This window comes from Natrix helvetica (assembly GCF_964273705.1).
Source record: "Natrix helvetica genome assembly, chromosome: 2".
In the NCBI taxonomy this organism is placed as follows: domain Eukaryota; kingdom Metazoa; phylum Chordata; class Lepidosauria; order Squamata; family Natricidae; genus Natrix; species Natrix helvetica.
This window is the reverse complement of record NC_138552.1, coordinates 241,101,704-241,129,476: the sequence shown is the minus strand read 5'-3', so window position 1 is coordinate 241,129,476 and position 27,773 is coordinate 241,101,704. Positions and strand designations below refer to the sequence as shown.

The window sequence follows — 27,773 nt, the reverse complement described above, 5'->3', positions numbered from 1 at the left end:
TAAATGTTAATCTTGTAAATTGACTAACTCAAACATAAACAGGCAAAAGAGAAGAAATGGAGTGCTTTGTGCTAACCCGAACTGTTGTAGAAATAATATTAAGCAACACAGCATTGGTGTGCCTTATTACAATACCATCATTTGTGCATGTTTCTTGGAATCAGTTGTTGTTGAGAAAGGAAAAATGAATTCTGGGTGGAAAAGGAGTGGTATGTTGGCATACCACCAAAATGGATAGCAACATTTGGTTACTGAGCTATAAAAGAGATTAACAATCCAGAAAGCCAGGTTGTTGGGTGTTTTTTTTTTTTGGGGGGGGTGCATATGCCCAGAATGCTTTAGACCAGTTGTGGCAAAAATACTTAGATTACAGTAGATGCCATATATTTACACGAGAAAATGGTCACCAGGCATGCTTGAGATTCCACGTATCTGATTACTGATATGAAGACACCTGGAGGATCAAAACCAACCCGTCAAGTTTTCATGCAGAACAACAAAGTTGGAAGGGGCCTTGAAGGTCATTTTCCTTATAAATTCAGCTATCCATTTGCATTCAACTGTTTTCATTTTAGATTCTGGTGCACAATACTGTGTTTAACGCGGTCCTAGCCTGCCTTCTATTAAACGACAGGCGTTCTGAGGTTGGCTTTTGGTACCCCAAGCCTTAAAAACCCAAGTGTGCTCGGAGGCCGGCCAGCCAAGGCGCAACAACAGACACAGCCGCTAAGTAAACCCAGCCTCTCTGCCCGCCCCATAGGTTTATTCGGCCGAGCTCCAGCCCCGCTCTCCGCCCTCCGGAATGTTGAAGGGACGGGTAGCTCCGCCTGTCCCAAACGAGCGGCTCTTAAAATCTTCCGCTCCGCTACGGCGCTGTTTCTGCACGGTTCTGCTAGATCGTCGCCATGACGGGCTCCCGTTCGTTTTCACTGACGAAGCTCGGGCTGAGCCCGCTCCCCGCCTCCGCCGCCCTAGCTGTGCTGGTTACGCTGGGAATGGCCGCGGCTTGGTACTGGCGATGGAGGGACCGGCGAAGGCCGCTGCGGTTGAAGCAGGTGGGCACGGTGTCCGGGCTTTTCATCTACCCGATCAAGTCTTGCAAGGGCGTAGCCGTGCAGCAGGCTGAAGTAACGAAGTTGGGGCTCCGGGACGGAGATCTGCGCGACAGGTAGGGGTGCAGAGGTCGGGGTGGGGATGGGGCACGAGATAAATATGTCCACGTCTGTCGTTTTGGCTGGGAAAGGAGCAGCTCTTACTGCCTAATGCGGCATTGCTTCAAGCAAGCTCGTAGCATTACCAATACTTGGTGTGGCTGTTCTGAATTTCGGGTCACGTTCTCAGAACTGGCTGCATTAGGCAACAAGTAAAGTCGCAACTCCTGGTTTAAAAACCTCAGAGGCTGAATTTTTATTCAGGCATTAATCCAAAATCACATCAGGTTTGAAGTGACCTACATATTTTTCTCCTTTTCTTGGTGTGTGTTTCTGCATTAATTAGTGGTTCTTCCAGTCAGGGCTTTTATTTGTTGGGATAAAATTAGCAATTTTAGACAAGCCTCTTTCCTTAGTGGCCTCTCTGTATTTTTCTGCCCCCTCTTGTGTTTCTTTCCTTACCAGGTAAAGAAAAATCAGTTAAAATGAATCCTCAAACTTTTTATACTGTGATTTCCTAAAACGATACATGCATTTGTGCAACCCCCCCCCCCAAAATAAAACTACTGATTTCAACGGGGATATGGCTGCTAAACAAGGAAAAAATGAGATAGTTGCATTTTAAGCTTAAAGTTTACTATAGTGGTCCCTAATGTTTGTGACACTAAACCAGTCTACTACTAGTAGTTTGTTTTGGCAAGGCTGAAGCTGGTGTGCATAGGTAAAGTGAGAACATGTTTTGACAGCACTTCTAGTTGGCGTGGCACCGTTACTTGAAAACAAACAGATGACACCTCCTCCTTAGGCCATTTTGACTGACTGTTTTGAAATACCTTTCAATTGTTTAAAAGCGATTTGGAAGATCTTAAAAAATAAGTAATAATAGAAATACTTGACAAGTGCATAAGTGGAAACTAGATATGGTTACAGATCTATGAATTACATGTGGCTGAGACATAGTGATCATCTCATAAAAGCTTTAGATGAAAGAACATTGAATCAGAGTTAAAACAGTATTAGGAGAATAGTTTTTACTATTTCAGTGAATGCTTCCATACTTCAAATTAAGAATGACTATAAGGGAATTATTCCTCAGATGGGAATCTATACATAGGTTGCTGTAGTAGGCTATGAATTGTAGAGTTTTTGCAAAAAGCAAGGGGTTGGATTTAATAGCTTAAATGTCCCCCTTTTTATGATTTGATTTTGTGTTTTTTATTCTGATATGGTGAATAAGGATACTCCATAATATACCTTACTGACTTGATCAAGATTAAATTATGATAGTTCAAGAGCTTCAAACAATGCAGATGCCTATGCATGTACATACAGAATTTTTTTTAATAGATGTAAATGTACATACAAAAATAAAACTTCTGAAAGTTGCATTCAATTTCCTCTCATTCCTTTCCTCTTTTGATGATAAGCCTCTTCCAATTAATAAAACAAAAATAATAGAAAAATGTGGCTTGCCTTGTAGAAATTTGACCAAGGTTGGATTGTTTACAATCCAAACAAGGATAAGGATCTAATTTTTGAATGCTTAATTGCAATGCCAGCTTCTTATGTTTGTCCAGGATTTTCTTTCCCCTTTTCTTATTTACTCTGACACAAATGCTCTGCTAGATGGATTTTCTTCTTTTTTCATTTTGCTGTGAATCATTTCCTGGCAGACAGTTATTCTCTGGATGAGCTTCCAAAAGATCTAGTTAAGAGCCTTTTTTCTCTTAAAAGCAAAAGTGTGCAATTTACACTTAACATTTTAGGGGTTGAGAGTTCAAAGTGACATTGTGGGTAGAGCTAGATCTTGGTTGTTCCTTTTTTCATCTACTTCTCCCTCAGAACTGTAGAACATTGCTGAAAAATGACCCATAAGTCATGAGTGGGAAGAACCAGAAAATCCCACTAGGCTACTAGTGCCAGTCTTATCTTAAGAAATGTGCTCTATTCTCACCTATCTAATATGTCTCTGATGGCAAGCAATTGCATGTACATTGTTTTTTCATAGAGCTCAGAATAAGTTAAAGTCACCCAAGTCCCTTTTCATTTATTCATTGGAAACAGAATGGAAATTAATGCTAAATTAGTAGTCTACTGCCTACTGTTCACATTTTAGCATAAGTTACGTTTTGAAAGGTTGAATTGCTTTTAAGTATTTAGAATAGTTTTATATGTTTTTAACTTAGATGTTGGCTTGTGATAAAGGAAGATGGACACATGGTGACTGCTCGACAAGAGCCTCGACTAGTATTGGTCTCTATCAACAATCAAAATGGCTATTTGACTCTGAGTGCTCCAGAAATGAAGGATTGCCATATTCCAGTCAGGTTGTCAACCAAAAATCCAGTACGGGATTGCAGGTATTTTTTCTTTTCTTTTTTTCCAATTTCTCGAACAACAGGGAAAAGGTGACTTATATTTAGAAAAAGTACAAAATTAAAACTCTTCACAGTTCTGCATTTCTAAACCGGTCTAGTATCTCCATGATTGCTTCCAGAAAATGCTTAAAGAGATGCTAGTCACACATATCTTGTATCTCTTCAGTTTGACTCTTATATTAGTCTTGGGCCAACTGACCTTAATAAACCATTTTAGGATCTATGTCCCTCATGGGGATACCAACAAGAAGATTGATCCCAAGATAATTAATCTATTCTTTTTAATGTACTTCTCAAGTTAACACAGATTGCGTAGAGATATTCACAGCTGATTAATGCAATCTTAAACATTGAAGATAAAAATCCACATTCTAATTAGAGGTATTAAGAATGCATAGAAAATCAATAGAATAACGCAGAGAATCAAATCTTTTAATTAAACTGAACTATTTTTGTCCATTCATAACCTTTCTCCACATAACATTCCTATTGCTATCATGCCTGAGTGATTGTAATTTATCATTGGAAGGACACATTATTGCTCCTGCCTTTAGTTCTTTACATTTCAGAAGCAAGATGGACAAGCTTCTATCTATTACCGAAATGAAAGATGAAATTAAAGAGAATCAAGCTCAAATTTATAAGAACTCACAGAGACTGGACCTTGTGGAGGGTGGGGTGGCGGAGGCGAGAGGGGGGGGTAGAGGCTTTACAGAAGGGAAACAAAGAACTTGATATCCAACAAATGAAAACAGAGTTTGAGAGAATGTCCTTTTATCTTAGATTTCAAAATGTAATAGAAGCAGATGGGGAAAACATAAGGGACATTATGACTAATATTCTAGCTGAATACATACACAAAGATAAACAGCAGATGGAATGGGAGATAGATCTGGTCTATAGAGTGAATTCAGCATATGCCAGAACACACAATGTACCCAGGGAGGTTCATATTAAATTCCTTAGGAAAAGCACAAGAGATGAAATTCTGGGTGTACAAAGGGGGCAAACACTGACATACCATGACAGGGAGATAACCATTCTGAAGCAGATCCCCCAAAAAATTAGGGAGAAAAGGAAAAACTATTCACAATTGGCGAATAAACTATACCAGAAGGGGGTGTGGTTTAGATGGTTGATGCCTGAAGGTATGCTGATATTCTGGGAGGAGACAAGAATCAGAATCAACACACCCATAGAGGCACAGGCCTTTATGGAAAAAAATAAAGCGAACCTAGAAAAAACAGAAGACACCACAATGGTCACACAGGACACGGGAGGGGCCGGAGCTCTGCCAGGGTGAAGGGGCAATACCAAGAAAGCTCAGATCACAAAAATGAATAAGAAAACCACAATGTTATAAACAGACCGAAAGTAATAATGAAATTATATCTAGACTATATATCATAACTATATAAATCGATTGAAAACTATTTTTTCTAGAATTAATATGCTGATTTTTTATGATTATGTATTAATGTTTGATATTTAGATGTAACCTATGAGTTTGGAGGGAGGGGGCGAATGCCACACTTGCAACTGCCAAAATTTGTAACCATTCCACTTACCCTTTTCCTTATAAATGTTTTAAAAAACCAATAAAACTTTTTGGGGGATAAAAAAAAAAAAGCTTCTATCTATTACCAGCAGAACTGCTGTAGATTTTCCGGCGTGGTGTCTTTTTTTCTCATCCCACCAATAGTTTATCATATTTAACTTACGTTTGAATCTTATAAAGATGTAATTTCCATCCCCTTCTTCAATCCTCATTCATATATACGTACACATAATTTATACTAGTAAGAAACATGTTACTTTACTTAAAGATTATTCAGAGAACGCTTCTGGTGAGGCATGAGAAACTATGATTGTGAAGGAATTATGGCTCAAACAGACAGCTGCAAATGAGGTCCGGACTTCCAAAACTTTTCTGGAAGAAACTGAGATCTGGAGATTGCCCATATGTACTTCAGACAGTTGGTTTTTGTGAGTAGACAATAGAAACCATTGTTTTTGCAACCAACTGCAATCCCTGGAAGTTGTGGGTTCCATAATGCCTTGAGCCATAAATGTAGCCTCCAGATTCTATAAACCTCATCCTTTTCATCAGTTTCATCACATTTTACCTTTCTCATTTCTCCTTTAAGATTGAAAAATCTTAAAAGATTTTTCAGTAGAACACAAGATGGCTAATTTAAAGAAAATGTTTGGTTTATGGCCTGTGAAATGCTTGGATTTTTTCACCCTTTACTGGATTTTTTTTTGGAAATCACAAGTCTACTAGTTGCTGTGTGGAATTCTCTTCAATCCATTTAAAAAGAAACAGCACCACATTTTTCCAGCTTTGTAAGATCTTTATTTTTTTGCAATTTCTTTTAAATACAGCAAGGAGGCGATTTCAGAATTGTTTCTGTAAAGCTTTTATAAATGTGAAGGCTTTGTGAAATCAAGTTAGACTTTGAAGTTAATTATTAAGAGCTCCTGTGTGGGAAAATATATCTTGTTTACATATCAGTTGCACAATAGTTGATAGTAGACCACAAGATGGCTAATTTAAAGAAAATGTTGGTTTATGGCCTGTGAAGTGCTTGGATTTTTTCACCCTGTACTGGAACCAAGTTACAGCAAGATGAACAAAATCCTTCTGAAGATAAACTGAAATGATTTCTAAGATGGATTTAACAATTGCAGTTTAAAGGGGAGAGGAGGAGCCAATGTCACGACGAGACGATGTGCGATCTCAATGTTCTGAGATTGCTGCCGATACTTTTGCCGCTGGGTGGTCCAAACGGACCTAAACCGTCCCGCAGAGATGGTGAATGGGAAGAATATGTCCTGCTGATCTAAGGGACATCACAAAGTCCCTGATCGATCCAGAGGTTCTGCTAGCTGGCGACAAAAGCACAGACCCTAGGCTGATGAAGTTGGGGCTGCTCCGAAACGGAAGGATACGGAAAGAGAAACTGTTTTCAGCTGGTGAGGAATTTTTACCGTTTTAAAAGAGACTATAAAAAACTTAAAAGTTAATTTAAATTTGAAAACAGAAGAAATAAGCGGTGGAATTAAGCTTTGAATGGTTTTGGACAGTGGGTTATTTTACTTTTTAAATGCTACTTTCATGGATGGAATTTATGCAAGCCTTTTAAAATGAATGGATTAAGTTTTCTTCTATCTTTTTTTAATTATTATTTGCAACCTATGGACTAAAATTCTCCTTCTTCATTACTTCGTGTGTTTTTCCCTTTTTCTTCTCTATTTCATTCAAGAATTTGACTTTTTTTAAAAAACTTGGAATAAAAAAGATACAAATGGCAACAAAGAACATTGTAACAACAGAAGGAAAGACGACACTGCTACTCGGAGGCTGGAGGTTTGTGTATTGGAAACAAAACACTTACCTCACTGATTATTTTGGCTTGGCACTTCAAGGTCTCACTGTTTTGTCTATAGAGAGTGAAAAGAAGAAAAGCATACAGATGTTCCTTTGAAGTATATCTTTAACCAGAGAAAAGTGAAAATAAGACCTTATTGTGAATTTATGCTTAATCTTGTAAAAACCTTCCAAGCCTGAGCAGCAGTTTGTCAACTGGAGATAATGGCACAATCTCAATCTCAAACAGCAGAAAGAAACTTTTAAGTTTGCAAAAGATATTGTTAGAAATTCAGAAATTATTAAACACATTTGAGAAGATGGAGAAGAAGTTGGAAAATCTAGAGCATCTAACAGTAAAATATGATGAAGTTGGAGATGTTTATCAAGTGGAAAAAGTGGAGGTTAGAGTCCTAAAAACCGAAGAGAAAAATGATCACAAAGAAATTAAATCCTCTGATATCTATGGTGATTGGTTTGTGTCTGGAAATGGAAAGAGTGGAATACGGAAAGAGGAATTAAATGGAGAGGAACTCTATCCCAGATGGCAAGATATAGAAGAAGAAAAAAATAAAAGAATGCATGGATTTAAAGACAGAAATTTTATTAGCAACATCATTGAAAACACCACTGACAATTAAAGATAAGCTGATCAACGAAACAGAAGAAGGGCATCGAAATTACATGAGAGACTTAAAAAGCAATGAGTTGCAAAGAGGAATCCATACAAATTTGATTAAGGAGATGATTAGAGGACTGATACCACAAATGGCAGAAGACATGAGATTGTTTTGCTACTAGAAAGATACAGGTTGATAGATGAAAGTGTATAATCTAAAACTAGTTAAACTTAGTGAAATTTAGTGACAATAGATATAGTTAAATAAATAATTGATAATGATAATAATGTATACATATGTATTGCTATGATAAGTAATAATTGGATATGAATATTGAATGGTACCTATGAAAGGAAGATTAGAATTTTTTTGGTTATATATAAAGGTTAATAAAAAAGAACTAAGTTAAATTTAGTTAAGTTTTGATTATTAGGGGGGGAAATGTTATGATAAAGGATACAGTCAAACAAAGGAGGGATAATGATAACAACGTATATATATGCATGGGTACAACATAAGGAAATTGGATGTAAATTGTAAACAGTGATTTGGAAAGGATTAGAAATTTTTAGAATATTATGGATGTTTAGCCAGAATAGGCCACAAGGATTCAATGTTATTAGAGGATATTAGAAATAATAAATGAAATGCCAGTATGTGGTTATGTATTAAATCTTGGTATATTTTATGATGAAGGACGTTTAAACAATTATAGTCAAATGAAAATGGAGGTATGATGATGGTAATATGTATAAATATATCTGAGATAAAATACTTGAGTTAATATGAATTGTGGTTGATGACTGTGGAAGAGATGCACGAACGTCTTTTGTAACCAAGTGATACAGTATGTAAAGATGGAGGATTCTTTGTGTTGTGTCTGTTTTGAAAAATAAAAAAAAATATAACAATTACAATTTAAAGAAATAGAAATACTGGATTTATAAATGCTACCCTTTTAAACTGAAATATAAGAGATTTACTGAAGTTATTTCATGAAATTACAAATGGACTTGAAAGATGATAAGAACTTTGAGGGAAAGTTATTTAAAGAAAACAGGAGTTAGAAATGTATTTATGGAACTTAAGGGTTTTTTTGGGGAAAATGAAAATACATAAACTTTGCTAGCATTTTCCCACCCCCTCTGGAGAGTTTCTGAGCCTAAGGGAGAGGGAAAATGTTAATGGATATCAGTGTCTGAATTAACATTTGCCCCTCCTTCCCAAGGATTTTCTGAGCCTTCTGGAGGGGAGAAGAAAACACCACTGGTCTTCGCTAGAGTTTTCATTAGGTTTGAGGTCTGTTTCTGAGGGTGAGAGAGAATGACTGTACTGCCTTTTTGAGGAAACCAGCAGAGAAAATGTAAATGGCAATCAATTGATCACAGTAATAAATGCGAACAGATTGCCAACCACTCAAAATGCAGTCAAGTTCAGAGGAAGGCCAACAAAATGGTGAAGAGTCTGAGAAGTACCGTAAGTTCTTTAAATATCTGAAAGTTTGTCAAATATTTGAAAGTTAGAAGAGAGAGAGAGGACTTATATCTGCTGTTCCAGAACAAGAAAGTTAAAACAACCAGGATGAGAACCAGTGGGTTAAAACAATAAGGAAGGAGGCTTAGATTAGACATTAGGAGGAACTTTCTGACTATATGAACTGCCAGCCTATGGAAATGTGGCTACTCCTTTGTTTGCGGTCTTCTAATAGAAACTGGGTGGTCATCCTTCAGAGAATCTGTAGTGAATCCTGCACTGAGCAGGCAGTTGGACTAATTTACATCTATGATCACTTTCAACTCTATGCAGTGGTGGTATTCAAATAATTTAACAACTGGTTCTCTTCCCTAATGATTAATTCCAACAACCAGTTCACCAAACTGCTCAGAAAGTTAACAACCGATTTTCCCGAAGTGGTGCGAACTGGCTGAATCCCATCACTGATTAAATGTAATTGTAGTGTCTAGCAGAGATCTTATTAATGCCTTTCACAATTCTTCTAGGCTATTTGGCTTTGATGTTCAAGGCAGAGATTGTGGAGAAGATGCCGCTCAATGGATTACAGCCTACTTAAAGTCAGAACCATACCGCTTGGTTTGTTTTGAACCAAATATGGTTCCAAGGAATTCAAAAGATTTAATGGAACCTTTTCGTCCCACTGATAAGGTGAGCTTTGATCGTATAAGTGGATCTGTTATGTTATATAGTATAAGTGGATCTGTTTTTCAATCCATATTTTTTTATCATGTACTCAAAACAAATTGAATGTATTTAAGTGTGTAATTATTAGTCATATTCATTTCTTTATGCACATGCAAATAGAGCTAATCTCCAAACTCTATATAGAATTGACCTATAGTAATTTGTATTTGAATGAAATATTACCAGGCAAAACCAGGGCAATAGAGAGGAGTGCAAAGTCAAAAACATGCCATAAGAAGGTGATGCTAGACTATTTCCATAATGTCAAGAAAAAGACAATTGAGTTTCACTTAAACTTACTGTACACTTATACACTCTCTGCATAGGAATGGCGATTGATGCTAAAAGACAAATATAATGGAATAAATGTTTTAAAAAGTACCACTGTGTGGGAGATCCTTTTGCAAGGAGAGCAGCCTTTGTAATCAGTTTCCTAGCTGTGTTCTTTGTTGTAAAACCTGAATAAATTTGATTATCATGTGACAAATCTACTTTTTCTTCAGCAAATGGCTATGGTGGGATATTTTAATACATCATTTAGTGAGACTACCAGAGATCACAAATAGTCCTTGGTTTGTTGTTGTTGTTAGTTGCGAAGTCATGTCTGACCCATCATGACCCCATGGATAACATTCCTCCAGGCCTTCCTGTCCTCTACCATCCTCTGGAATCTAGTTAAGCTCATGCCTACTGCTTCAGTGACTCCATCCAACCACCTCATTCTCTGTTGTCCCTTTATTCTTTTCCCTTGGTTAGTCCTTAGTTAGCAATGGCAATTGGGATTGGAATTGCCATTGCTAAACAATGCAGTCATAAACCACAATGTGACATGAATATGCTGCTTAGTATTGGGACTACTGATTGTCGTTAAGCAAGGTCCTCACATGACAGCACATGACCCCTCCTTCCCGTACAGACAGTTATTTTGGGGCTGCTTCCTTTTGTGCTACAAACTGACCATCTCTCTGTATTTTGTGTACATGTTTGACATTATTCATTTATGGAATATGCTTCTCTAGATTGCCTATTCTGACTGTAGTCCTGTCATGCTCCTCTCTGAAGCTTCGTTGGAAGAGATTAATTCTAGATTGGAGAAGAAAGTTCAAATACATAACTTCAGGCCAAGCATTTTGGTCACTGGTTGTGGTCCTCATGAGGAGGTAAGTTATGACATAACTTTTTAGTTTATATATAGAATAATTTTGCACTTACATATGCATGTAACTGTTTAATAAAACATTTTAAAACTTGTACTTCTCACAGGAGTCAGCCAGGAAGTTGGCTGGAAATATAGAAATACGGCAGGCACTAAATTGGGGAAAAGTTCATGTTATTGCCAGTTGTCTTTGCAGTGAAAGGAAGCTTTTTTTACTTAGTCTATTCCTAAATTAATTGAAGGGGGAGGGTGTCTAGTGTGGGTAAAAATAATAATGCTAACTGTGCTGAATATATTTTAAAAATCATTTTCTTCAATAAAAAGTTTTGATGTCAGTTATTTCCTCTGGCAAGTGGAAATATCAATCTGCTCTTTATTTGGTCACAGTGTATTTCTAGGTTCAAGGTGAAATCAATCCTAAAAATCAATAGTAAAAACATAAAACGCATGATGAAGCAACGCAGTAAGGTCTCTAATTTACTTACACTGAATAATAGAATTTTAAAATACACAAAATATCTTTTCTTGGAGAAAACCAAAAAACCTGTGTGTGTGTGTGTGGCAAACTAGAGTTCCACAACTTTAAAGCTTTAGATTAGGTTAAAGGTTAATTTTCGTAAGTAAAATTCATTCCAAAAATAAGTGTCATTGTAATATGTAGCAAAAAGTAGTATTTGGAGAAATTACAGTATTGATGATTCCTATATCAACGAGGCATATTTGCAATACTATGTTTTCTTTTACTCACACACACACATATATATATATAGACAGATAGATAATTTCAAAGTTTTTTTTCTATGCTGGCAGATTTGCAAAAGTCTTCTGATCTAGCATGATTTTTTTTTCTGGTTCCTCTTTTTCCCAATGCCATTCATCAAAATCACCTCTGGAAGGTTAGCATAGTGGGCTCCAAGCTTTCTGGCTTGGCAGTCCAATTTGGGCTGGGGAGAGAGGGGAGGGTTCTGGATGAGTGACAGGACGCACAAATGGAGCATCACACGTAAGCCAGTGATGGGATTCAATTTTTTTTACTACCGGTTCTGTGGGCATGGCTTGGTGGGCATAGCATGACTTGGTGGGCGTGGCAGCGGAAGGATACTGAAAAATCTCCATTCCTACCCCACTCCAGAGGAAGGTTATTGCAAAAACCCCATTTCCTCCCCATCAGCTGGGACTCGGGAGGCAGAGAATAGATGGGGGGGGGCAGGGGGCAGTCAGAGGTGGTATTTACCGGTTCTCTGAACTACTCAAAATTTCTGCTACTGGTTCTCCAGAACTGGTCAGAACCTGCTGAATACAACATCTGACGTAAGCCCAAGCACCTGCCACTCATGCAAGTGAAGCTGCACGTGTTTGCCCACCCATTGCTTGTGCAGCCCAGTTTCAAACAGACCACTGTCCGGTAGTGGGCCATGACCCAGGGGTTGAGGACCCTTGGGTTAGGAGATTTCCTGAAAATTGGGGAACTGGTGCAAGGGATTGAAAAAGGTAGGAATTGTCCCCATGTACTTTCTGCAGGTGGGAATGTTCCAAATAAAATTGCCTCAAATAGGCAAGCAAATACCATTTATGAAACAGAATTTCTGGTTGTGCAAGTAGCAAAGCTTGACCAATGTTTTGCAGATACAAGTGTAAGTGATTATAATGTACAGATATTAAGTTAATATCAGGTGTATCACTTTATTTTCAGACTAGATAAAATTGATATTCTATAAAATTGAATAGTTAAAACTCAAAGCAGGGAACATAATTTGACCTTTGGCTATAAAATGCATCACTCAGAAGTATTATTCTTTCCTTTTATTGGTCTCTTTTATGACATTTACATTCATGTCAGAAATCTCATAATAATGCAAAATTCATATGAGCAAGTTGAATTGCCTTGGACTTAACCCTTATATTTTTGTAGGACACCTGGAATGATATTATAATTGGAAGCGTACAAATGAGAGGGACAATGGCCTGTCCCAGGTATGCATTTTTTTGTTATTCTATTTCATGGTTGGAAATAATTTAAGGTTGTGGTTACCTCATTCAGCTTTCTCGTTGTAGGTGTATTTTTACAACAGTTGATCCTGATACTGGCATCATAGACAGAAAAGAACCTCTTAATACTTTGAAAAGGTAATAAAATATTTTGTCATCTTCAATACAATTGATGAAAGCCAGTTTGGTGTAGTTTAGGTATTAGGCTAGAAACTAGAAGTCTGAATTCTAGTCCCACCTTAAGCAGTTGGGGATCTTGGTCCAGTCACCCACTCTCAGCCCTAGAATGGAGGCAATGGCAAACCCATTCCAACAGTTGCAAAAAAATCCCAATCCTGCAGGGATTTTTCTAGGCAGTTACCAGGAACCAAGACTGATTTGAAGGTAGACATTATGTGCATGATTGTGATTTTTTTCAAATGTGGTGGCAATTATCTTTGCACATTTGGGAGGCTAAAATTTTATTGAGAACAACTTTCCACAAACTGGTAGTTGGAGAAACTGGAGCAAATGCAATAGCAAAATTTCCTTGTTTTGTGAATTTTTGCTACCTCAGAATCCGTTAATAAAATTAGGCATTTCATGAATGAAGATGAATATATGTGTCCCAAGATAGGTAGTTAGTTCATCTTCAATGTTTCAGTTGTCTTATTTAGTTTTCCTCTTTAATGTTCTTAATCCAAATAATTGAAATGAATATTATTCAATTAAAAAAATGAAAATACAATTTCAAGTACAGTGCGACTTTTAAGGATGTACAGTATGTTATACTAAAGTCCAACTGAGTTCACTTTAACAATAGTCCAAACAATTATGTTTAGATTTCAGCTTTAATTTTAGGCTTTCAAAATAGTTGTTACTATGTGATTGTGAGATTTTGTAACAATCTGGAATTTCAGGCATGTAGGAAACTTATGTTTGGTAGCTTCTTATAATGTTATCTGCTTATTTTAACTATTTTATGAGTAATTCATTATGACCTTATTTTTTTCTAATAGTTACCGCTTGTGTGAGCCTTCTGAGAAGCATATATACAAATCAAGCCCTCTGTTTGGATGGTATTTTGGAGTTGATAAAACAGGAACGCTTAAGGTTGGAGATCATGTTTACAAGATAATGTGGTGAAAGAAATTTCCAAATGGAAAGGCATTTTTGACATCTTTTAAATATCTTTTTTGAAGCTATTTTTCTAATGAAAATTTTCTATCTTTAATCTAGGAATACTTTCTGTAACTTTTTAAATGCAAATTGTATTGGTGATAAATAAATGATTTCCTGCTTTCTAGAATTGAGTCAATTTCCTGCTTTCTAGAATTGTCGTAGTTCAACTCTGTATAGTAATTAACACATAATGATTATGGAACGCTTATGAGAGGTAAGCCAAAGTATGAGCCATCAATGTGATATGCTGCAGAGAAGACAAATGCAATTTCAGACTACATCAAGACGTATAATTTCCAAATCATGGGATATATAATTATTCCACTCTGGTTTTTTATGGTTTAGTGCTGTGACTGAGACACTTTAAGGTTTCAGAGAAGTTTAAACAGGTTCAGAGAATGTTAGCAAAGATGATTAAAGGATGAAAATGTAAGATTTTTGAAGAGATTGAAGAAGGTGGGTGTGATTACCTTAAGAAAAGATGGTTGAGGGGATATAATAACCCTGTTCATATACCTGAAAGGAGGTATGGAAGAAGGTCAAGACTGTTATCTTTCTTATTAGTGGATTTAATTATTTTTTTTGGAGTATAAGACGCACCTTAGTATAAGACGCACCAAGGTTTTGAAGAGGCAAATTTAAAAAAAAAAGTTTTTGCACTCTTTAAAGCTCCTGAAAACGGGCCCATTTTTTTCAAAAAAACTGGCATGAATAGCCTTTAGGAGGCTTGTAGAATGCTCTGGGTGGGGGTGGGGGGCAAAAACGAGCAAAAAAACTGATCCGTTTTTCACAAAAAACAGGCCCATTTTTTGTCAAAAAAAGGGCATGGATAGCCTTTAGGAGGCTTATAGAGTACTCCTGGGGGCTGGGGAGGGACAAAATTGAGCAAAAAACAGCCCATTTTCTGCTCATTTCTGCTCTCCCCAGCCTCCAGGAGCACTCTAAAAGCCTCCTAAAGGCTATGCACAACCATTTTGGTGAAAGGGGTGGGGTTTCGGGAGGCAAAAAATGCTGTATTCAGTGTATAAGACGCACCCAGATTTTCAGCCTCTTTTTTGAGGGAAAAAGGTGCGTCTTATACTCGAAAAATATGGTAAATAATAACTGACAAGTTATAGGAGGGCAGGTTCCCATTAAGTGTTATAAACACATTCCTAGGTGGTTCTACTGTTATTGACATCTACTGCCTTCTCTTAATTTTTAATCACGGTTTTTAAATTTTTCTCTGTTATTATTTTTATATATTACTGTTTTATTGTTACTTTTTTTGTGAGATGGGTAGCTATATAAATTTGATGAATGATTGAACGAATCAAGGAATCAAGAAATGAATGAATGAATACTAGTTTGACAATAGAAACAATGAAATGAGAGATGGTGGGGCTCTCATCTGGCTGATGTGTTCATGCAGAGAACCATCTGTCTGATTTGGTTTAATTTGGATTCTAGCACCAGACAAGGATTTGGACTTAATAGCTTAAATGGTTTCTTTAACTCTGTAACTCTAAGTTCCAAATTCTTCACTGCCAGTCCATAGTTTTATATTGCATTGATTTCAATATGATTTTGTTATAATATGATAATGTCCAGTTTGGATCGGCCTCATGTTTCCTAATTCCTTTTATATTATTCACAAAGATAGATAAAATATGCATCGATAAGCTTTCTTTATATCATAATTTGTATCTGATAGATCAAATTACTAATATTTGTAATATATGCTCTTGTTTATAACAATATTATCAAGTTACTGAATGTAAACTTTGGAAGTGACGCAGGAATTATTACTTGATTTTTAAAAATAAAAATATAAAACATATAAGTGCTTTTCCATGTGATTAATTATCTGAAGTTATTGAAAGAATATATTAGCAAAAGTATTAATAATCTTATTTTGAGTAGTAAGTTTGATTTAGGGAGATTACTAAACTTAAATTATATGTACCATAGAATTACGCATTTGATATAAGAATGTAGTTCCTTTTTTAGTGTGTATTCTTCCTTTATTCTGCAATATATGTTCTTGGTATTACTATCAGGAAAATGTACTATGGAATTTAAAGGTGAAAAAAAAGATTCTCAAATTCTGCTGTGCTGTGTTCCCATTAAATGATAAATGACAAAGAACATGAAACTTTTTCATATCTGAAACTATTTTATTAAGGTCAGCCACAGCTAGAACCTACTCATGCAACATCTCCTGAGCCGTTTTAACAAGCCAGGTGGGGCATGGATCTAAAGAGACTCTACAAAGAGTGCAGAGAAGAGCAACAAAGATGATTAGGGGACTGGAGGCTAAAACATATGAAGAACAATTTCAGGAACTGAGTATGTCTAGTTTAATGAAAAGGAGGACTAGGGGAGACATGATAGCAGTGTTCCGATAACACAGGGGTTGCCACAAAGAAGAGAGAGTCAAGCTATTCTCCAAAGCATCTGAGGGAGGACAATAAACAATGGGTGGAAACTAATCAAGGAGAGAAGCAACTTAGAACTAAGGAGAAATTTCCTGACAGTTAGAACAATTCATCAGTGGAACAACTTGCCTCCAGAAGTTGTGAATGTTCCAACACTGGACGTTTTTAAGAAGATTGGATAACCATTTGTCTGAAGTGGTATAGGGTTTCCTGTCTAAGCAGGGGGTTGGACTAGAAGACTTTCAAGGTCCCTTCCAACTCTGTTATTCTATTCTATTCTAAAGATCAGGTGTCTGAGCTCTCACTCCCAAGAATCCTGTCTATTTCTCAGGTCCAAGGAGTTCAAACTCTTCATGCCCACTCCATTCAGCTACCTAATGTTAGGTAACATGCACCAATAATTTGGATTCTCAATCAACAACATGGCATTATGTGAACACAAAAGTACACATCCCTTTTCTTTCTCCTTTTTCCATTTTGTTCATTCATTCATGCAGTCTTCTTACCTTCTTAGTTACAATTTTCCATATGCAATGATCATTATCAAATGGGCTATAGATACTAACCTCTATCACCCATCTTGGCTTTGGTCAATTGAAACTTTCACATAACCTTTTTAGTGAGATGGAATATCAGTCTTGGTTGTTCCCAAGCCGCATGCAGCACTCCCTGATAAAGGGAAGAATATCACTTAGTTCTGAGACATAAAAGACCAACTAAACTGTAATAAAACTCCAATTTTATTTCAAGTATGCTCACATTATTCTATGGAAATTGGAATCCCAAGAGTATCTTGCAAGGCAAATTTATTGTTGGTTCATACCTCCTCAACCAGTATGCTAAGGATTCAATATGTTTTCCAACCTTTGTCCATTTTTAAAATATAATTTTGAATGATTAACTTTTCCTAACACTGTTTTGGAAACTCTATTCCAGGAATCTGATCTTAAACTAAAGTTACCAGACATCTGATAGAAACATGTGATAATGTCATCATTTTTGTCTTCATGCCCACCATCTGGCACCCTTCACTTTAAAATCTAATATTGTCTGCCTTTTTGAATATTTTTTATTTTATTTTGGACAATAGTCAATCAAAAAATTGTGTGTTGGGACTTAGTAAATTGTTTGCTTTTTCTCTCATCCATGGACAGACTTGACCGTCATCTACATTTACATTATTTTCTGATTCCATCAATGGAGTTCAATCCGGCCTCTTCAAATCTGTGGATGACTGTGGATCACATGACTCATACGTGTATCTGTGGTGAAAACGGAAAAGCGCATTGTCATAGATTCTCTATTATTGCTAGTATAAATATATTTTAAAGAAATAAAAGATTTGTTGGAAAAATACTAAATTGAAAATGTAGCCTTTCTGATGCTGGAAAAAGTAATCACACATGCAGGTAGGCCAAAAGGTTTTTTGGGGGTGGGGAAACTTTTCACTAATTTTTGACACAGAGACTACAAAAACTATACCCATGGTTCTTTTTCCAGGGATCAATGCATTCCCAGTTTCCTTATTCTCCTGCAAATTTAGCCCCCAAACGATCGTCCTCCTTTAATGCGTCCAAAACTTTCTTAAAAGATTACCTGTAGTGCTGCCTTTAACAAACGCTCGATTTTGTCTCTGCCTGGAACTGAGATGACCCTCTGCCTAGAAAGGGAGGAGGTTGCAAGGCTGGTTCTGCCCGGAGTTTCCAATGGAGGAGAAGAGCCCTTCGAGGGGTTGGGGGGAGGGGGTATGTGGCTTGAGCAATGAGCAGAAGCGTGACCCTCCTTTTCCGCCTTCTACTGCTATTACGAAAACGAGGAAAGTCGACGGCCGCCCTGCAAGAGTCACCGACCGAGAACTCCCAGCGAGCAGGCCCGTTTCTCTCTCGCAGGCGCCCCTATGGCTGACTTCGCCGCCCTTTTCCCCTTCTCGGGGCTGCCGCCGCTTCTGCTCGCCTGCATTTGCACCGCCGCCGCTCTCCTCTCCGGGGTCGTGGCGGCCTGGCGTTGGCAGCGAAGCCGTCGAAGCCGCAGTCCGCGGCTGAAACTGGTGGGGACGGTGGCTGCTCTCTTCATCTACCCAGTCAAATCCTGCCGGGGGGTGGCAGTGGAGCGAGCCGAGATGACCTCGCTGGGCCTCGGGAGCGAGAAGCTGCGGGACCGGTAAGCCGGTGGCGGGAAAGCGGGCGCCTTCGAGGCGCGGACTCTCTTTCCAAAGGGCCGCTTCTTTCAGGGTTCTTCGTTGGGGCTGGAGTTCATCAGCTCCCGATCCCGCGAGCCTGTAGGAATCCCCAGTAAACCTCGGGGGGATTGTCCATATGGAGATTCTCAATCACCCAGTTCCAAAGGTGCTTTTTCAAAAGGTAACTGGACTTTCTGGTTTTTCTTTGAAGACGTTTCGCTTCTCATCCAAGAAGCTTCTTCAGCTGAAGAAAACCAGAAGGTCCAATTGCCCCTTGAAAAAGCACTTTTGGGACTCGGAGGGATTGTTCTGGACTGCTTGCTTGTTTATCCAGGTCGATGGGAACGTTGTTGTGCAATCTTAAGCACTTACGCGCTCGCAAATCAATAACACCCACCCGTCCCATCCCCAGTTACCAAGACCTTCGTAAGTGATTGCCATTACTGGGAGGGAGGGAGAGGAGAAGATCTAGTTTAAAAAAAACCCGAAGTAATGTTCTGCATTAGGAAAGTTTCTTGCTAGCTCAGGAATATGGAAGGATGGCCTAACCCAGTGTTTTTCAAACCTTAGTAATTTTAAGGGTCGACTTCAACTCCCAGATTCCCAGCCAGAATTTTGGGAGTTGAAGTCCACCGATCTTAAAGTTGGGCAAACTATAAATAAATGGTAAACATAGGGCAAAGAAAAGAAAACTGCTAGGAAGCAGGTATAGTATTTAGAAGAAATCCTGATTGCTGTTGTATGTATCTTTACTTTGTAATTCAAACCATTCCTTTTTTTACTTTCTTGCCCCTGATTTCTAGAGGGATGTCTTACTCTTCTTCAGAAGGAATCCCTAATTGCATTGGCTAGTAGCCAATCTCTTCTTCCTTTCAATAGGAAGAGTATCTTGCTTGACCATCATTTTTCTTAATAATGTTATGCTGCCTTGTTTGTTATGGAAATGCTAGCTGCAAAACACAAGAGTGAGAATCTATCTTTTGCTGGACCTTTTGTGAAAAATCTCTTGGATTTTTCCCTGGAATGTTTTCTTACACACAGCATCTACTGTATCTGGTTTTTAAAAACAGTCCTTTTAGCCAACATTTCCCATTTAGCACATTTGGTGTTGTTTTGTTCACTTGATAGATAATAGACACATGAAGAACCATGGAATTTACAAAATTCCACTCCAATATTCCACTGGATTAGAAAGAGTTCATTATATTGAGAACAACAAATCCAAATCCAACCCAACTCAACTCCCCCTTCCTGGGAGGGGGGGGGATGAAAGTGATTCCCTGAGGCCATGGTCTCTTCTCTTTCTTTTCTACTAGATGTAGTAGTAGTGTATCATTAGCAAGGTTTACAATAGTTTTTTTATTTTAATTCTTTGTTTTGAGAAGTGCTGTTCAACTTCAGCAACTTTAATACATGTGGACTCTCTGAATTCCCCAGTTGGGTCCAGCATACTGCTGAGTCTAGTTGATTTTAAAGGCTGGAATGTATTTCTGTTGCTTATTAGTTTCATATGTAGGTGTTTTTAAACAATATATGCTCTTTCTTATGTAGATTTTGGACTGTGATAAAAGAAGATGGACAAATGCTATCTGCTAAGAACATTCCTCGCATGGTTCTAATTAGTGTATCCTGTGAAGAAGACTATTTAATCCTGAATGCCCCAGGAATGAAGACACTGCGATTTCCTGTTGAGCTCCCAAAGACAAATTCAATCTGGAATTGCACGTATTAAAAGTTTTATTTTTTTCTTGCTTCCTAATTAGGTTTTTCAATTTTATTCTGATAAAATTTTATTCTTTCCATTTATTTGTTTCCGTGTGTTTCCCCAGTTACTCAGACTTGTATGGAGCATAGTAAGCAAAAATGGGGGGGGGGGGGGAGAGTGGAATAACAAAATAAAAATGCTGGTTGCCCAATAATCATACTATGGACCCAAGAGCCTTTCAGGCCTTATAAATGAAAAGGCTATCTGGGACAACTGAATTTGGAGGGTGGTGGTGGTGGTGCAGAGCTGGTATTCAGCAGGTTCTGACCAGTTCTGAAGAACCGGTAGCAGAAATTTTGAATAGTTCAGAGAACCGGTAAATACCACCTCTGACTGGCCCCGCCCCCATCTATTATCTACCTCCCGAGTCCCAGCTGATTGGGAGGGAATGGGGATTTTGCAGTAACCTTACCCTGGAGTGGGGAAGGAATGGAGATTTTACATTATCCTTCCCCTGCCACGCCCACCAAGCCACCCCCACAGAACTGGTAGTACAAAATTTTTTGAATCCCACCACTGTGATGGTGGTAACAATACCACAGAGAGTGGAGACTACAACATTTGGGGTATAGGCTCTAGTAGCTTTAAAAAAAAATCCTTCCAGAGGCTATAACTTTGTTGTAATCTGCTAGAGGTACAGTAAATCCAGTGTTGTGCAGTGGAAAATAGGAGTGGAAGGCAGATCAGGAGATAGATGTAACCCTTAAACTTAAAAACCTCTGTCTTCAAAATAACCCCATATCGCCCAAACTCAGAAATGACACTCAGCCCCACCTGCTTGCTGACATCATTTTCTCATTACACTGCAGCCCTCATTAATCTCTTCAGTTTTTAAAAGTGCATCTTCCAGCTAATATTGCAGATTCATAACATGCGTACAAAAGGGAAAAATATATTTCAATACTATATATATTATATTTTATATTGAATGTATTTCAGCAAGCTATTAAAATTCTGCAGTTGTTATGACTAATAATTTATACTAATCATTAATAATTTCTTAATTTCAATGAATTTTATTCCCTTTTATAATGTAATTGATAAGATTTCTGCCCTTAACTGATCCCCTACTAAATTCATGTAGTAAAATGCTTTTGAAATGTCCCTTTTTTTGTTCCTACTTTTTCAATTTATATTTTTACTCATGCATGTTAATTTCTACATTCTCCATATCCTAATATTTTGAAGAGTTTGTGTTAGCTTATAAAGTCAATTCACATTGTTTTATTTTTCTCAGTGCTAATTATTTTGGTATGATAGGAAGATACTCAGAGCTAAAATAATTATTTCCAACTCTGATTTTTATTAATACTCATGAATGCTTCTCCCTCCAGTAAATATCTTTATACTTTTACTCATAGTCTTAATGTGGCTTTCTTTCTATCCTTTTTTCCTGTTAATTTAGGTAGCTATTAAATTAAATTATTAAAATTCCAATGGTGTTAGATTTGTGGAGTAATCTTAGATGTTCATGGGTGGTATGGTAGTTAACCTGCTTTATATGCAAGCAGAACGCAGAAAGGCGAAGCATGGAAGAACATGAAATACTGAAATGTGTATTGAGTGTCTAGCTTCCAAGGAATTGCAGAAGTGTCTCTTATGATCTATTAAGACGATATGGACTCCAGACTCAAGGCAGGGACTGTGGAGATGAAGCAGCTGAATGGATCACTACTTTCCTGAACGTAGAGCCTTATCGGTTGATCCATTATGAAACAAATATGGTGACAAGAAAGCCAGGAGATTTCTTGTCCGCTTTTCTACCAAAAGATGAGGTAAGATTACAGTTTCCCTCAAAAATAATATTTGCATTAGTTTAAACCCCATAACTTTCTGTTGCAAAGAATACTTCTATAGTAACGGCTGAAATGCTTCAGCTCCTCCTCTGCCCCTCCTTCTCCTCTAATTCAAGTTTGCTTACATACAAGTTTCTGTGAAGCAGATTGGGTTGAGATTGGATGGTTCAAGTCATCCAGTAATTTTCTGAGATTGACTTCATCCTTCATCTCCCCAGTCCTATCCTAATTCCAATATTTACAGTATTTTTGGGAGTATAAGACGCACCTTTTTGCCTCAAAAAAGAGGCTGAAAATCTGGGTGCGTCTTATACACCGAATACAGCATTTTTTTTTGCCTCCTGAAGCCCCGTCCCCTTCACCAAAATGGCAGTGCATACCCTTATGGAGGCTTTCAGAGAGCTCCTGGGGGCTGGGGAGGGCAGAAATGAGCAAAAAAAATGGCCGGTTTTTGCTCCAGCCCCCAGCAGCACTCTATAAGCCTCCATAAGGCTGTGCATGCAATTTGTTTGACACAAAATGGGGCAGTTTTTGTGAAAAACGGGCCAGTTTTTGTGAAAAACAGGCCATTTTTTGCTTGTTTTTGCCCCCCCCCGAACACTCTGCAAGCCCCCCTAAGACTATTCATGTCTTTTGGGGGGGGGGGGAATGGGCCGTTTTGGGGAGGTTTGCAGAGTGCAAAAACTCCCCCCCCTTTTGGAAAGCTCTTTAACTGATTGATAAGAATTACATTGATCAAGTGCTGTGCCAGCAGAAAGAAAGTCTTAGGTGCTGCAGATTGTCAGCGATTTCTTTCTCCAGCACATGGATAAATACACCTGGAAACATCTACCTACCTACCAACTCTCTCCCTCTCTCTCTCTCTCTCTCTCTCTCTCCCTACCTATCTACTGTATTTCTCTCTTCCCCTCCTCTATCTACCTATGTACCTACCTACTCTCTCTCCCTACCTATCTACTGTATTTCTCTCTCTCTTTCTTTTTCTCTCTCTCTTTCCCTCTACCTACCTACACCCTCTCTCCCTACCTACCTACTGTATTTCTCTAACTCTCTATTTCTCTCTCTCTCTCTCTCTCTATCCCTTTATCTACCTACCTACCTACCTACTCTCTCCCTACCTACCTACTGTATTTCTCTCTCTTTCTCTCCCTCTCTATCCCTCTATCTACCTACCTACTTTTTTTAAAAAAATTGCCTCTTCAAAACCTTGGTGCGTCTTATACTCCGAAAAGTACGGTTTATGGTATGTTTAGAATTATGTTCCACTGAAATAATTATGATTTGTATTTAGCTAAATGTATTGGGATTATTAAATAGTATGGAAGTTTCAGTGTATGATAATGCTGGGACTTCTGGAATGTTTGATCTGGGATCAGAATAAATCATACAACCATTTTATGTACATCTCTTTCTTTATGGTATTACAAAAAATATGTATAGTAAGAGAAAAACTTATATCTGCAGAATTTGTACCATTTTTGTGCCAAAAAAATTAATCAAGGAAAAGAAATGGAGCCAAGCTTGTTCCTCTTCATTGTCCCTGTTTATTGAGACTTCTTAATAAATATTCTATATCTTTTAACTATTTTCTTCAGCAAAATAGGGAATTAATTCACTGGGAATTAATTCACTGAATTATCATGCATGTTGCTAACAGAATAGATTCTTACATATTTGAGTTTTTAATAAGGCTTAAGTGATTAGTTAAGCACTGAATTTATAAAGATAAGACACAGAAATTAAATGATTCATATTATTCTTAGTAATTGGAACAAAATGTCTTGCTTTAATATAAAATGCTTCACTGAGATTTCATTTTAAATTTGCAAGGTCTGAAAGAACTTGTCTTATCCTCACATTATTCCATACTAAGCAACAGCCAAAATATAGGGTTTTTAAAAGATATGGTTTTAACTTATTTCATTATGATGGTAAACGTATTTTACTAATTCAGCAAGGAAGATTGTATAGCAAAGGGATTATTTTCATGGTGAAGAATGATTGAAGAATTGATATAAATTGCAACATTGAAAGCAGAAGAAAAAAAAAGCCATTTCACATCCTATTGATTTTAAGCTCATAATTTTCATTTCTATTTTAAGTACACCTAGTTGATAACCATGATTAGAAAATATCTTTAGTTATTTCTCTTTGCACACATTTTTTAAATTTCTAATAATAAATGGGCAGTATGTTACTACTAAATAAGTACGCAATACATAAATAAAGATCACTTCATGAAATTTGACTTCATGTGTGTTGCACACTATGATTTATGATTTAACATTTTGTGTGAAACCTACCAGTTAGGATTACAATATTCAACCAATCATAATTAAATATATCAAAGCTTAATGTAATCTATGAATGTTTACAATTAAAATATGAAATACCGTAGATGTGTCATGTTTTAATTAAAAGCATTTTATGAAATTAAAGTATAGTTTTATCAAATTGCAGTAAACTCTGGAATGAAATGGCCACAAGAGAAGATTGCATTTTGTTATGTCATCCAATGGTGGCACTTTGAGACAAATCCCAATCTTTATGATTATCAATGGTAGACATTTTTTGTATTTATTTTTAAAGGTTGCCTATGCTGAAGCCAGTCCACTCTTGCTGATTTCTGAAGCTTCCTTGGATGATCTAAATACAAGGTTAGAAAAGAAAGCTTCAATAACTATCTTCCGGCCGAATATTGTTATTAAAGGCTGTAGTCCTTATGAAGAAGTAAGTATTATTATTATTTTATTCTATTTATTTGTATCCCATCTTTATTATTTTTATAAACATAGCAGTGAAAATATCCAACACACTTCCTCCTCCTATTTTATTGACAATAACAGCCCTGTAAAATGGGTTGTGCTGAAAGAAAATGACTGACCCAAAGTCACTCACTGGCTTTCATGGCTAAGGCAGGATTTGAACTCACAGTCTCCAGTTTTCAAGCCCGGTGTCATAACTACTAGCTCAAACTTGTTCTTACAGGTCTATCTTAACTGAGTGTTTGAATTGCTATTTTTCTCCATCTGAGTTCTAATGTTATTGCAGATATGCCTCAAAAGAGTTTTATTGTGATGTTAAACTTAATAGCTTTTTAAATATGATCTTGTGAGTATATTGGTTTAAAAAGAAAACTCTGCAGAAGTGTTGCTCAATAACTGATATATATTATTGGAAAATAGTCAAATAGTGCAATTGTAAAGTATCTAATCGGACAATTTCTTTGATATAGGATTCTTGGATTGATATATTAATTGGAACAGTTAAGTTGAAAGGAAAAATGTCATGTCCAAGGTAAGAGAGTTTAATGATGGTATTTTAATCTCACGTTCCCACACAAAACAAATAATTTCATTTTTAAAGACATTCGTATTATTAATTGAAATTAAAATGTGACAACATCTATGTCTGTAGGTGCATTTTCACAGCAGTGGATCCAGATACTGGGATCTTAGGTGAAAAGAAAGTCCTAAAAACCCTGAAAAGGTAGCAGATGATGTTTATGAATGATCCTTCTTTAGATGTTTGGATGTCTCTATACCAGTTCACAATGTTACTCAGCATAAAGTAGCAATTTACAAACAGAAACCAGCGACACATATATGATAAGGAATGTTCTTATTGTTTTAACATCTTCAAATACCTTAGCACTTTAAGCTCTCTTTTCAATAAATCTTTTGTAGCTCACACATACAATGTTAGGCAGACAGATTCACATGGTATGCATGTAAATCAGTTAATTTGTCAAGATTCAATTTTTTATAAGTCAAACTAGCTTCTTCAAAGCAATTCCCCATTTGTTATAATTTGAAATACTTTATCCTATTAATTAACTGAAACCACTTAAAAGGTTTTTTTCTTCATTTCCTTTCCTACCATGGTTCCTGGTCTTCGCTTTCTGATTTTGAAGTAGGGGCTTCTGCATCTATTAGATTTATAATTCTGAAACAGCTGAGCAGGCAGTTAAGCTCCAATATTTCTAATAATTTGTGCAAAACTGTAAATCCAGTTTCACTTAGAGAAACTAAGTAATTGCTTCCTCTGTTCAATGTCTCTTGCTTAAATCCATTTTATATGGCAGTGACACTAATGCCTCTATAAACCAATGGCAGAATACATTGCATGAAAACATTCCATTCTAATCGATGATCATGCTATCATAATCACTGTTGATAAATATTTATTATCTCCAGTGCTTCAAAATTGAAGTTCACTATTCATCTATATCCTGGAATGTATAGGATCTGTTTTATTCCAAAATAATGTCTAATTCTGTTTTTCCATTTCTTTTCTTTATTTTCAGTTATCGCAAGTGTGATCCTTCTGAAGAACATGACTATAAATCTAATCCTCCTTTTGGATGGCTATATGGAGTTGAGGAAACGGGAATGCTTGAAGTTGGGGATCCTGTGTACAAGATAATCTCATGATGGGAGGCACCTGTGCAGTAGAGTGTAATTTCTCTGTATGTGGTTCTGTACTCATTTTTTAAAATCATTTTTTTTCTTCCCTCTTATTTGGGTACTTATCCATTGTAGGCTGTTGCATATGGTCCCTAAGGGTCATCACCAGTTTGTTGGCAAATCATTACTGTCATTATAATTGAGAATTTACATCAACACAGCATCATTGCAATTGAAAGAAATTTGAATGAAGGGCGAACTGAATGAATAACAAATAAGAGTTAGAACCTTTTTCAGTCAGTATTCCTAATGCAATGCAGGTGTGGCCGTGTTTTGCTGACTGAAGACTATTGAGTTGATAGTGAAAGTAAAACTTTCCATATTAGAAAACTGTGCTGTTTTTAGAAACATGGATGAAATGGATGTATATCTATTTCTGGGATATTCTTCGGTTTACTTATTTCCCAACAAGGCTATAAATATAAGGATATGATGAAAGTATGTGGTATTTTATTGTATAGCCAAGACAACTGAAAATCCTCTTCAGCATGCTTGGATCACTTATTGCTAAATGACTAGTGACTGACCATTTGTAAAAATAAAGGGAAAAGATGTTGAGCTGCCTAGAATTAACATCTGTAAATTTGAAAAGAAAACTCTTTACTGGAGGAATTTCCATAAATCTGAAATGATTTATGTCTGCTTTTTTAAAAATCTCAAAAACCTGGCATTTTAACAGGTGTGTGCAGACTTTATATACCTGCTGTATGTCTATGTTACCATGATTAAACTTGTAGCTCTCCCTGTAAGCCGCCTTAAGTCACCATGTGTGAATAGGCGGCAATATAAATTTTCTAATAAATAAATATGGAAATTTTACAAACAGTGCTATTAGATCCAGCTTTATTGGAGTTCATTTATAAATGTATCTTTTGTCCCAGAAAAATTAAAAAAACTAAAGCTTAACATTGAAAAATCATAAATTAGCTGGTTTATTTCTGTAAATTAACTATTAATTGATTTAAAAAACATGGCCATGGACAGATTTCACATTTACAAAATCCTTAAGTAACGCTTCATATATAATGATGCAAAGATATTTTGTATTTTAGAAGTGAAGGCTACCTTTATGGATCAATAAATAAATAAATTCTAAGCATTTTTACCGTGGGTAACTCAAGCTCAT

The 27,773-nt window shown here is 36.8% G+C and overlaps 1 protein-coding gene across 1 annotated transcript; it reads left to right on the top strand.

Moving 5' to 3' along the window:
* The first annotated feature begins 779 nt into the window (after window positions 1–779).
* On the top strand, window positions 780–27,773 carry MTARC2 (mitochondrial amidoxime reducing component 2). The gene is made up of 14 exons (XM_081943928.1): window positions 780–1,168; window positions 3,338–3,511; window positions 9,520–9,682; window positions 10,738–10,878; window positions 12,787–12,848; window positions 12,930–13,001; window positions 13,862–13,984; window positions 18,242–18,601; window positions 20,172–20,345; window positions 21,998–22,160; window positions 24,771–24,911; window positions 25,417–25,478; window positions 25,599–25,670; window positions 26,488–27,773. Exons 1-14 carry the CDS (start codon window positions 906–908, stop codon window positions 26,612–26,614), a joined length of 2,097 nt encoding a protein of 698 aa, XP_081800054.1. The 5' UTR covers window positions 780–905; the 3' UTR covers window positions 26,615–27,773.

Excerpts from the sequence above, each read along its gene's own strand:
- MTARC2 (XM_081943928.1), top strand. The coding sequence starts at position 906 with ATGACGGGCTCCCGTTCGTTTTCACTGACGAAGCTCGGGCTGAGCCCG. Across the intron at positions 1,169-3,337 it reads GACGGAGATCTGCGCGACAG|ATGTTGGCTTGTGATAAAGG; the intron begins GTAGGGGTGCAG and ends TTTTTAACTTAG. Across the intron at positions 18,602-20,171 it reads AGCGAGAAGCTGCGGGACCG|ATTTTGGACTGTGATAAAAG; the intron begins GTAAGCCGGTGG and ends TTTCTTATGTAG.